Below are 13402 nucleotides of genomic sequence, written 5' to 3' on the forward strand. Positions count from 1 at the left end.
ACAGAGTTTTTTTTTTAACATATAACACATACATATGCTGAATAACAATGGGCTTCTGAGAAGTCTTCAGTCAGCCAGAGAAGTAGTCAACCTGCCACTGTGCCTCTGCCTCCTGCTAACTTAAGTTCAAGAGAAAGCGCTTTCCTCTGCCTGACGGTGGCGAGAAGTGGCAAGCAGCTACATCACCTGATCTGAGAGGAGCAGCAAGGTGATGCCACCGTCCAGGAATGGCAGTCACTTTCACTCTGAAACTATGCTGTCAGGAGTTGAATTCTGTCTCTCCCAAATTCACGTGTACAAATCCTAACCCCAGTACTTCAAACTGTGACCTTACTTTGAGACTGGGTCTCTTAAGAGGTGATTACGGTAAAATGAGATCATTAGGGTGGGCCCTCACCCAATATGACTGGTGACCTTATAAGAAGAGGAGGAGGACACAGACACAAACGGAGGGACGATCATGTGAGGACACAGGGAAAAGATGGCCACCTGCAGCCACTGAGAGAGGCCTCAAGAAAAACCAACCCTGTCAACCACTGATCTCAGAGGTCCAGCCTCCAGAACTGTGAGAAAATACATCTCAGAAAATACAACTCATTTCAGTCTGTGGCGCTTTGCTATAGTAGCCCAGGAAAACTGCTGCATGCACTTTTAAAACATGCCTCATCCTAAGGCTGAGAAAGGCCCCTAGAAAGCCTTAAGTGCGCTCTGGCTGTGGGTTTCAGCCGGGATGGCCCCCCTAGAGGTTGCAGCTGAAACTTCAGCTGGTGTCTGCATTCACGGACTCCTCCACACTAAAACCCAAAATGAGCAACGATGACCCTGCAGTGCTGGGTGGGCACTGAGGTCTCAGAGGTGGAGAGCTGGGGCATTGTCGGAGCCCACACCAGCCTTCCAGCCCTTCCTCCTGGTCCTAACACAAAGTCCACCTTTGCTCCCTGGTACCTCAGGAGGTGTTCTTGTGGAGGTGGGAGAGTGAGCTCCCTGGTGCTCCATCTGTAAGGAAATGGCTGGCACCCCAGGCAGGTGCGATCAGAGCTCACAGAGGCCATGTGTTCCTGGGAGGCCCGACCGCAACAGCACGGGGGCACTTCCCATGGTGCGCACCAAGGTGCCACCACTGCAGGCCTGTGTCCTCAATGGAAGACAGACAGACAGACGCCCTAATATGACCTAAGGGAACCAGGGACTTCTACTGCACTTACAAAGTATGTTTTCAGAAACTTCCGGCCCATCAAAGCAACCTATGTGCCACTGCCCAGGATGTCAGAAATGCCCCAGTCCATGTGTCTGGAGCCTCCAAGATGAATGCTCATTGAGGAGGTAAAATTTTGATGTGCAGAAACACTCTCAGCTGCTTGTGATTTCTTCCAGACTCTACTGCAGCTGCAGATTAGCCCGACCCACATCAGTCCGAACACCCACAGCGATGCTTATGCTATTCCTCAGAGACGGCCCTGAGTGGGCCTCACAACCAGGCACTAGGCCCCAGATGTCTGCCCCAAACCTGGCCCACCACTCACTCGGGTCCCCGGTGGGCCACGGGGCCGATTCCCTCTGTGTCTCAGTGGCTCACCTGCTAAATGAGAATAACTCTCAAAGCTGTCAAGAGAAGTAAATGAAGCAACAGTACGTAAAGGCCTGGTATACGCTGAGCAGTGAGTGTCAGCTGCACTATTACCCGGGCTGGGGGAGAGAGTTACAGGCGTCTCAACACTGACACAGCTGCTCCCAATTCCAGGTTCTGGGCTGTGCCTGCCCCTGGGTCTCCTACTGACAGGTGATCTGCAGGCAGCTTGTCATAAACAGCCCAGGCCCCCGAGGGTGCATGTCATACAGGATCACTTAGAAGTGGCAGGGGCCCCCTCCCTGTCCACGTCCAGGCCCCACAAGCCTGCTGTCTTTGATGCTGGAGACAGACAGTCTGATCTCAGCTTCAGAGAACAACCCTGCCCCATAGCCTTTCCCTGCCCACTTTTAGCCTTGAAACACCAACACTCAGAATATGCGAGAAGAGTTTCCATGGCCCACGCAGGCCTCCCCAGGCCATGCGGGAGACATCGACCTCAGGGTCTGTCCTCGCAGAATTTCCTGCCTAGTGGCCAAGGCTCCAAAACGTTTGATAAAGGCCGGATGAGCAAACCAACTATTTGATGTTTTGTCCAAAACAAACTTAGATCCATAATTCTTTGAAGTTGGCCTTCTTTAACACAAAAATGAAAGGGTTCATTTTTAGCCAAGGGCAGGTGCCACTGCTGAAAAAGTCAGTCATTACAGGTAAAAATGATTTTTACTCTTCGGCCCAGTTCCTAACTTATGAAACCCCACCTGGACGTACATAAGCACTTGCTCTCTGGAACCCGAAAGCAAGACTTCTTGTCACTGGGGATGACACCCACATTTCCTGGCTTTTTATAGTTGTAGTGCAGAGAGCATAAGGCATTCTGACAGATACGCTATTGCAAATGGCTTTACTGAAAACTGACAAACTGAAGAAGTTTGCTTTAGGACTGATCTCAGCTAGGTTAAAACTCTCATTTAAGAGTTCTTTAAATCAGTTCCTAGTCACGTGGATTATTCATTAGCAATGGCGAAAAAGCCCTGAATTAATTTCAATATTAAACCCAATTGAGATGTCAGGAGGCACGGTTTCACGCACACACAAGTAGGTAACAGGGTTTTCTGAAGTCAAGCTCTTGCTTTCCTGAAAGGTGGATTTCCTTATAAGGCCTGGTTTATGTTCATTACTTATCTTCACGAATGTGCAAGTGTATCCCTGAATCTCTCTGCTTCTGCTTCTCTCACACGTGGATGGGCAAAACTCTAAGAAACATTAACACCAAAATGAGAATCAAAATACTGCCTTCCATTTGAGGAGCACATGCAAATTGAAAGCATTTATATAACTTCCCTAGGAAAGCTCAGTGAAATGAGGAAACACTTACAAATTCAGAAACAAAATTAGGAGAACTCCAAGAATTCAAATGGCTGCAAAGACCAGGGAGTGCTGCTGGGTCTCATGCTGTGCTCTGTGGACACAGAGAAGGTTCCTCTTGTTGGGGGCCCTGCACACAAAAGGAGCAGAGGGCGAATGACACCATGCACAGCCTCCCTGACCATCAAGACATGAAGTGTTTCAAAGTCCAGTGAACAGAGGTTGCACAGGCTGGGCACCCCTCATCTAACGCACCCAGCTCTTAGTAGGTCCTCAATAACTAGACTGAACACACCAGATTCCCCTGGGAATGTTCTCTCACAGAGCAATCTACTTCTAGATCACCATGTCCTAGCCCAGGAAAGAATAATTATCCCTTCCTAAATTTGAATATAATACAAACTGATAACCTAATAAAGCAGTATCACTTCATTTTTCTTTCTTCTTTGAAACATACACTCACACACACATATACACATTCACACACACACTTAACACACATAAACATACTCACATACCTACACCCACTTGTGAGGAGAGGCTTAGTGTCAATGGGATAGATCTCACATTGTCAGCTCTCCCTACTGGTAAAACCCCCCCTGCTCCAGAAACACACACACAAAGATACACAAGCCTCAAACCCTTTGCAATCGCTGATGCAATTTAACTACGCTGAGGAAAGTTGGAACTTAACTAAATCCCCCCCTTTTTCGCAATGAAAATATAGTCAAAGAGAAAAATAGCACTTCTCATTGTATGCTGCCTTAAATAGAATAAAAGGCTCCTATGGCTTTCTTTGGTTGCCTTTTTTCCTGAAATAAAAAATGACCACTTCCAACCATACACAAAAAGAAGGGAAGGTAAATGCACACAAAAATATTCTAAGTTTTCATATAATATAATAATGTCTTTTTGGATAAATACTTCAGTTTAGCCTAATATTATTAACTTCATGGCATTTAATGTTTTTCATTAAAATCAGAATGCTTTACTCTCTGTAAGAATCAATGGTGAAGAATTAGAAACAAACAAACAAAAAACCTTAGTATGACTAAATTTACCTTCCCCATGGAGTGAACACAGTTGATACTAAAAACATGGTTACGTCTCAAATAATCACAATACCTACCTAACCAAATTTCTTTAAATATCCACACTTGTTGAACTTAAAATTTTAATCTAAATAAAGTTATTGTATTCTCAAAGTTATTTCTGTCTTTCTTGTTATATATGATACCCTTCAAGAAAATTAAGTAATTATTAAATTCGAGAATTAAAATATCTCACAGTATAAATTATGAGCTTGTTGACTGCACTTCAACATATAGGGAAAACCATGAATCTTTTTGTAAAGGCTTACTATTGACCGATGCAATTAACATACCCAGCCAGCTGTCTGTTTTCTACTTAGATGATGGATTATGTTGCCTCCTTCAATTCCAATGCAGGGAATGTAGCTAAATTTAATTAAAGACTAACAACTTGAAAAGCTTAAGGAAAAAGAAACTTTGGGACAAGAACTACCTTGCAAACTGTACTGTGGTACACATAATTTGGGGAGCATGTGTAGGTAGAAATAAAAAAAAAAATTGTCTCCACATTTGAACTTTTAAAGTCATTTTCTAAGCTTCTTGAATTCTGTTGAGTAACTTGGGGAGGGGCTAACCCTCCTCCATAAAGGAAAGTATGCTTGGTGACAGCCCGGAAAGAACCCAGCACCCAAGGACTAGGAACAATGTACACACAAAGCCGAGGGAAAGCCACAGCACTGTCTTAGGTCAGCACAGATCTGGATATGAAGGTGAAAATCTTTTAGAACAGTGCTTCTCAAACTTTTTCCAGCCTAGGGAAGTTTCCGTGCTTATTTTTTCTTTCACCCTAATTTGGAACACAGGTCCACATGCACACACACACGGGCACACACATCCACACACGCGCCTGGGAAGAGTTAGCAACAGGTCTTCCCGCAAGCCTAACAATTACTGCTCCCAACCGTGTGCTACAGACGGCCCGTGGGTGTAGCTGGGGTGGTGGGCAGTAATCCAACCAGGTCCACCCAAGACACAAACTGTCGGAACATACTTTCTCAGTAAATTAGCCAACATGGAAGTCACCTCCTGGACAGCTGACATGCCCTGACGCTGACATGGCCTCTGGGTCTGGACTCTCCCGCTGTTCTTAGGGAGGCCTGCCCTGTCCCCACCCTGCCCTGACTGAGACGCCAACACTCACCTGACACTGCATATCCCTGTTTCTGCCTTATCATTCAGTTTTAGACCTAACGCTTCAATCTTCCATCTAATTTACTTACTAACACAGATAGTTTTGATCAGTGCGGCATCTAGAATGGCATTTAAAGCACAAATAGATGCTCAATAAATATTTGCTGAATGAAGAAAAATTACAAAAATGGGCCTCTGAAAAAATTGATTTTTATATAAACTTATCAGCCTAGGGAACTCCTACTTCTGCAGAAATGGATGGGTTAATGATCCAGGTGAACTAGAAACTCCTACCTACAGGACGGCTGAAGGTGTGCAGCTTGGTGGTGGGTCCACAGGGCTGAAGGAACGTGCAGGTAAAGAGATGGCAGACGCCGGGTGCCACAGGGAAGAACCGGCTCCAGCGTCACCCAGATGTGGGGGGTGGGAGGGGGGTGGCACCTTGGAAGAATCTCCATTTCTCATCTATAGAATGGGGTGATAATTATTATCTCACAGAATTTATAATTAAAAATATGTGAGATTGTTTGAAAAATGTTTGTTCTACTATAATTGTGAGAGATAATATAAGGCCTGGCATCTGGGAGACCTGAACACATGTGAATTATTGTTCTGAGAGCCTAATGTTCAGCACTGAAGTTTCTCTCTTAATTTCTGGATAATGTCAATTTGACTCCAACTTTTAAATCAAATCTTTAAGTCTCAGTATTGGTTTCCCTTGCCAGAGGTAAGATGGCTGGGTGGTTTAAGGTCCTGAAACCATCAACCCAGTGTCTGGGGCCCTGTCCTCAGAGTCTGGGGTCTGGCTGGGCCATGCCTGCTGCCTCCCGGCTTCTCTGTTATAGGTCCTCAACTCTGTACAATTTGTCCAATGCTCTTGATTAAGCACAACCCTGATACATCTTCTGACCTAAATACCTGGCGCCCAAACCCTTTCCATCCTAGCCTCTGGAATATGTTTCAAGACCCTCTTTCTAGAAGCCTCCCTTGACCTCTCAGATGACCCCTTTCCTCCCCCAAACTCCTGAGAGAAGCCCTGTTGACTGGTCTCACTAAATGCCAGGCATTGCTGGTAAACAGGCCTGAGTCCTCCAGGACTGAGCCACCCACAGAGGGTGGCCTCCCCAGGGCCTGGTTCTGGCAGTGCCTGGTGACCAGCAGCTGCCCCCAGCATCTAGCAAGTTCCTAAGCTTGGCAATTTCCTGTGCATAGCCTCTCCTAGACCCCCCAGGGAAGACTTCCAGCAAGTTCTACCAGTGCAGCCCCTTAGTGGCTTTTCTGCTGTGCCCCCGGCCACGTGGGCTCCGCCATGAGTGGGAAGGCATGCCCACCTTAGAGCCAGGGGCAGGGGCTGCCCCTTACGCCAGTAATTCCTGTATTCTTCAGAGTCCTCTTTGCTTCTTACAATCTAATTTCCCATTAAGAATTCTTTACATCAAACTTTCCCTGATTGAATCATCTGTTTCTCTCTCCTGGCTGGATCCTGATGGATACACACAGTTCCTACACTAATGCCAAGGTCATCTCTTACCTTTAACCTAAGTTTTGCAAGCCACTTCTCATTTAAGTTTTCCTGCCACCCCTTCCAGCCATTCATTAAACTGGTAAAATATTACTTTGTATTTGACATAAATCACTGTACAGATCATTATCAGTTCTTAACCTGTCTGAGACTAACTAACTGCATATTATAAAGAATTTGCTTAAATACAAAGCCCTTAAATGTTCTTGGCATTGTAAGGTTGCAGTTAGAATCATGGTTTTTCAATCGCTCAGCTTTTAAAAGCCAGAGACCTACTGTCTTTATTTTCCATGGGATGGTTCATATATATCAGAACAATAATGTATGAATAGGAATTTGGGTATCAGCCAAATCTTTTTGGACTTAGGGAAAGAGAAAAGAAAAAAAAAAAAAAACACAAAGTAAAAAAATATACCAGTATTGGGTACCAGAATGGGCATGCATATAAGAGAACTTTGGTGCAGGTAAACTTTTTTTAAAAAATCAAAATTGTTTAGGTTAATTTTGGCCATTTGGACTAGATTATAGCTCAACTCTTTCTTCTCCCGTCATTTATGGGTCTTGCAAAGGGTGATATGGGGCGTCTATCTGCAGCCATCCTTGGGTTTAAAACATCAGAATTAGGCCGGGCGCGGTGGCTCACGCCTGTAATCCTAGCACTCTGGGAGGCCGAGGCGGGTGGATCGCTCGAGGTCAGGAGTTCAAGACCAGCCTGAGCAAGAGTGAGACCCTGTCTCTACTAAAAATAGAAAGAAATTATATGGACAACTAAAATATATATATACAAAAAAATTAGCTGGGCATGGTGGCGCATGCCTGTAGTCCCAGCTACTAGGGAGGCTGAGGCAGTAGGATCGCCTGAGCCCAGGAGTCTGAGGTTGCTGTGAGCTAGACTGACGCCACGGCACTCACTCTAGTCCGGGCAACAGAGTGAGACTCTGTCTCAAAAAAAAAAAAAAAAAACATCAGAATTAGGAGCAGCTCATTTACATAAAGCACCACTGAGCTATGAAGGGCTGCAGTTGTTGTTTGGGGAAAAAGCAGGTGGAGGTGGATTTTAGATATGATTGGGGTCAGAAGTTGAAGAACTATTAGAAAGTTATGAAACAAGAAAGTTATTCTTGCTAGTTGATTAGGGAGGTATATACCTGTGGCTATCCCCTACTCACCCCTCCAAACACTCACACTTTACTCTCCAGTTAAGTTTTGCCACATTTTCCACATCCTCTGAAGTTTCACCGATTAGACATATTGACATGCACTCATTTATGCTGAAGTCACCCTCTGTGCACATGGCTGTTCCTCCAGGAGGGTGACTTCCCAGCTGTACAGCCCACCACGCCCTCCTGACCCCATGCTGAGATCTAGGGAATTGAAAGGGGACACTGTCCCTTTGCTGGTGTCTGTGTCAGTTCACATGGGTGTGTCCCCTACAGGGGAGAGAGGGACTCTGGGTCCAGGAGATGCAGCAGGCCTGCGGGAGAAGCCTGGGAGGGAGGCAACTTACTTAAGAGAACAGGTGTGCACAGGGCCTGGGAGGGGCAGAGGGGCCAGGGCCCACGTGCATCACCAAACCGTGGATCACAATCACACTGGAATCAGAAACTGCCAGCACTGGGTCCCGAGGGGTCCCTAACAAACGCTTTCACCAGCTCTCCTGATCTGGGCTGAGAACACTCCACTTAAAAAAGAAAAAAAATACTATTTTTAATTTTTATGTCTGCTTTGCCTTATTCCAAGAAAGATTTGAAGCAGCTCACAAAAATATACTTGGCACAGAAGGTTGTAAAAAAAAAAAATTAAATGAGGAAATCGTGGCAGAAATAAGCAAGCAGAACAACAAGCCAGATGCTTGTCATGAAGTGACGCATTTGGAGGAGGCCAGCTTAACATCAGGCTCAGAAACGCCCACCAGCCCTGGCACGGGGAAGCCCCAGCGTGTGGAGCCTCGTCTGGCCTTCTGGAAGGGCAAGAGGCCCCTCCACTGGCTACAGTGCCCGAGGGTGAACTCATGGGCAGTTCATGGGCAGGGATTCTGGCCCCCAGCGACCCCACCCACTCAATCACTCCATACAAAATGCCAACTGTGCCCTTGCTGAGGTCCATAGACTATAAAACGAAGCCAATTGCTCCAGAGAAGCCAGACAGGTCCTGGTTGCCTGAGAGCACTTTCTCCACACCACATCACAGAGGAAGAAAATCCCCAGGGGCCTCCTCCCTGGAAACACAGGAACTCGTTTCTTGGCCCCTTCATAAAGCATCTTTCAATATAGGCAATGGCAAGACTCCAGGGCACAAAGACACAAGCAACCTGGTGCAGGGTGAGGTTGTGAGAAGGAGGCAAAGGCTGGGTCCATCCCCTTCCAGACTCTCCCTGGTCTCTTAGGACCCTTGCGGCTTTAATTTCACCTGAAGTTAGCACCTCGCATTTCTGTGCAGACCTGGAGGTGGCAACCCTTTCTCACTGCAGCAGGCAGATACCCTTGATGGCATCTGTGTGAATGCAAGGGTCAGACCCTGCTCCCTCCTACTCCCCACCTTCCACCCTGCTGCCTAATTCTGAACAGTGGCTGGAGGGCATGGAAGGCAGAATTCAGTTACTAAAGACCTAATGCTGAACTCAGAAATACCCTCAAGAGAAAATGTTCCTGAGCTACATCATGGGAATAAACCATTATTTCTGCTATGTTGTTATTTAGTGAACCAGCACAACAGCTCAGTAATATAGACCATCAGCTGGTCATAAATGTTCCTTGTAACTTTCCAGGAACAAACTCAGACATATACAGTGGAAATCAGAGACAGAAAAATTGAGTCCTGCTCCCTGCAGCTACAGGCAGATTGTGAGCTCGAGGTCAAAGGTCCTCTCAGACCCTCAGTCTCATCCACTAGAAAAAGCAGCCTGAGCTGATGGAGAGGGGGATGTAGGTGCTCTGAGCCCCAGAAAGCCATCATGGCAGACTGTGTAGCCATGATGCCTGCAATGCCCTGGAGACGCAGGTCACTTACGAGCTCCGAGAAGCCTCGGACAACCTGCCTCCGCTTCAGGTTGGTCTCTCCGTCCAGGTTGGCAGTCTCAATGTGGCAAAGCCCGTCAGGGTCGCTGGAGGAGAGCAGCAGAATGTCCGCAGGGATGATCTCGTTGCAGCGAAGACGCACAAAGTCTCCCACGCGGATTTCTTTCCAGAATCGGTTCACATACTTGTTTTCCTCCCTGGTAAAGAGACTTTGGTTAACAAGACTAGCAAGAGCTTGATCATGGCTGGATCTGGGTGACGGGTGCATGGAGCTCATCTAACAATTCCTTCTACTTTCGTGTACGTTGATAATTTTCATAAAAAAAGGTTTTTTTTAAAGAATATTCATAAAGACTACATATTTTATGACTTAATTTTATGAAACGTACAGAATAGGCAAATCCGTACAGAAGAAAGTAGATTTGTGGCTGCCAAGGACTGAGAGAAGGGGAAATGGGGAGTAGCTCCTTACTGGGCAAGGGGTTTCCTCCTCCTAGGGTGATAAAAAATGTTCTAGAATTAGACAGTGGTGATGGTTGCACAACACTGTGAACACACTAGTTGCCACTGAATTGTTCATCTTAAAACGGTTAAAATGACCACTCCTGGGTATGTACCCAAAAGAACTGAAAGCAACGACTCCAGCAGGTACTTGCAAGCCAAGGTTCATTCCAGCACTGTTCACAATAGATAAAGGTGGCAGCGACCCGAGTGTCCATCAACAGATGAATGGATGAGCAAATGTGGCACAGGCACATAACAGATTATCTGGTCATAAAAGGACTGATAATATGGGTGAACCTTGAAGACATTATGCTACGTAAAATAAGCCATTCACCAAAGGGCAAATATTGCATGATTCCACTTATAAGAGGTACCTAGAATGGGCAAATTTATAGAGAGAGAAAGTAGATTAGAGGCAACAGAGGCTGGGGGAGGGAGATTGGAGAGAGATAGTTTAATAAGTATAGAGTTCCTACTTGGAATGATGGAAAAGTTTTTGAATTAGATAGTGTTCACGGTTGTACAACACTGTAAGTATAATTAATGCCACTGAATTATACAGTTTCAAAAATAACTAAAATGGCAAATTTTATGTTATGTGCATTTTATCACAATAAAAAATTAGCATCATTAAACCACATTAAACCATGTGAAACTGGACTTGAATTGCAGCAGGTTAGCGAGACACTCAGCAGAGAGGAGGACAGGCCCTGAAGTCTGGTGGCCTGGGTTTGATCCCAGCTCCACCTCTGAGCAAACCTCTCTATATCCCTCTCCTCGTCTGCAGCGTGGAGATGATGGCAGACCCATCTGCTCGGTACCACTCAGGATGAAGCAGGTAACGCTGCCCCTTAGTGCGATGCTCAACACAGCCAGCCTCGCAAACCCGCTGGTTTAATCAGTATTGATTAGATGTTTAGATGAATAGATAGATAGATAGATAGATGTTTCAGATAGATGTTTAGATGAAAACGTAATTATAGATGTCTAATTTAGATTCTTCTTTTATTTCTGGAAAAACAGGCTAATTCCACAAAAGTCATTTTTAAGAGTTTTGACCATCTTTAAATATGTGGAGGGAGAAACATGAATTTTTCTCAACATGATTTTTTTTTTCTTTTTTTTGAGACAGAGTCTCATTCTGTTGCCTGGGCTAGAGTGTCGTGGTGTCATCCTAGCTCACAGCAACCTCAAACTCCTGGGCTCAAGCAATCCTCCTGCCTCAGTCTCCCAAGTAGCTGACACTACAGGCATGCACCACCACTCCTGGCTAATTTTTTATATTTTTAGCAGAGATAGGCTCTCATTCTTGCTCAGGTCTCAAACTCCTGAGCTCAAGCGATCCCCTTGCCTTGGCTCCCACAGTGCTGGGATTACAGGTGTGAGCCACTAAGCCCGGCCAATATGATCTATTATAGGAGGAAATCTTATCAAGAAATCCTCTGGGTGATATTGTTAAGGAAAAAAAAAAAAACAAACTAGAACACATGAACCATAGCCTTCTTAGCAGTCCTCCCTTCCCCACATAAAACCCCACTCCTCACCCGAGTTCCCGGAGAGCAAGGATCTCCGGGATCTCAAGGCAGACCGTGTGAGCCAAGTCCATCTGCCTGCTGAGCTTTGGATGAGAAGTGCGGACCGTCTGGAGTGCAAGGAGCAATGCACCAATTTTTTCGCCTCTATTTTATTCCACAGTATGGATTTAAGGGAACCTCTGGCAAAGTTCAAGAGGCTCCTGGCCATTGACTGCCTCGATGCTGAAAAGAGAATGTCCCCTTCTATTTTAAGCCTCTATTTTCTTGTATTCCTCTATTTCAAGATACGCCAAACCCATCACCTATAAAGCATAGTTCTGGGTCGCTATAGAGCGAACAAAGGTAAATCTGATACAGCTTCTGTCCTCAAAAATAAATGCAAGGGAAGACACATCCATTAAAGGGTGCCCTTTGGGGGCTGTTAAGTCAAGCCCCTGAAAGTGGGCACAAAGAGGCTCTTCCTGGGCCAACCCAACACCCCCTACAAAGCCAAGCATTGCTCAAAGCCACCTCTCCTGCTGTGACAAGTCCCGCCACCTGCTGGCCACATGGGCTCACCGCCTAGGGCTCACAGTCCAGGGAGCTGCAGGACCCACTGGCCATGCCAAGGCCTGTCCCGTCTGGGTCCACTGGCCCTGAGACAAGCATGGCAGTGGCACTCGATCACCTGGCCGTCCAGCCTGCTCCCTGCCAACCACTCTGACCTCTTCCCAGCACAGAGACTGGCAGCCTTGAAGTCTGATAGATTAAAACAGTTTAGCCATGTTCTTATTTCCTTTGCCAAAGGTCAAACCTTGGCTTTCTATTATTATAAGTGTTAGCTTTTTAGTCTTTCTTCCTTATCATGACCATTTTCTGGGTTCCTACAGAGGATATGAAACAATTTCAAAGGGCCTGTCCCTTTCAAGTTGGGCAGAGGAAGTGGGTGGCAGGAGGGGCACCTCACTGTGCAATTTATCCACATGTATGTGTCCCACATCCTCCCCACCCACACGCGCACACATCTGTGTACAGGGAAAGCACCACAGAGAAGACAGAAATAAATCCCACTGGCAGGACACTCTAACCCCGGCCTCTTAGTAACGCCCTTCTTGAGGCTTTTATAAGCAGTCAGGGTGAATGATTCGGGACTACCTTCTATATCCTCAGGTCACTGTGCATGATGTTCAGGTGGACAGCACGTGCGACCGTTCCCCTCCACTGGAACAGCCCCTCCCTGCAAACGTCCTTGCTCAAACCCAGCCCAGGCAAATGCCTGCACTCCTCCAGGAACTGTAGGGTCATCCTGAGATGTGTGAGTTGGCTGTATTTTCTAAAGTGGCAGGGATTAAAAGAGTCACAATCCTCAATATAATAAATGAGTTACAGCAATTTTTGGAAGTGCCACTACACAGTCTGCCCACATGATATGCCTTCTCAGGACAGGTGCCTCCCCACGTGGCAGCGGGGTTCTGAGATGGCCTCAAGATCCCCACCCCTGGTGCACACGCCCATGCAAGGCTCCCCTGAGTGAGAGGCCCAGGAGTGTGCGCAGTCACTCCTGTAGACAGAGCGCACTATGAGCTGATCAACAGGGAGACCACCCAGGTGGGCATGGCTGTGCCACATGAGCCTGTCACTCTGGGCCCGAGGTCAGAGACACGGAGGTGTGAGGGGGTGAAGGAGGG

At 46.4% G+C, this 13402-nt stretch overlaps 1 protein-coding gene across 1 annotated transcript in view; it reads right to left on the minus strand.

Moving 5' to 3' along the window:
- Positions 1-13402, minus strand: part of ATP10A (ATPase phospholipid transporting 10A (putative)) — a 144477-nt gene that overhangs the window by 65220 nt on the left and 65855 nt on the right. Inside the window, exon 2 of the mRNA XM_069465822.1 lies at positions 9689-9893. Coding sequence (XP_069321923.1) covers positions 9689-9893 — 205 coding nt within the window. The remainder of the gene's footprint in view (positions 1-9688; positions 9894-13402) is intronic.

The sequence above is a fragment of the Eulemur rufifrons genome, chromosome 3 (genome assembly GCF_041146395.1).
Source record: "Eulemur rufifrons isolate Redbay chromosome 3, OSU_ERuf_1, whole genome shotgun sequence".
Taxonomy (NCBI): Eukaryota; Metazoa; Chordata; class Mammalia; order Primates; family Lemuridae; genus Eulemur; species Eulemur rufifrons.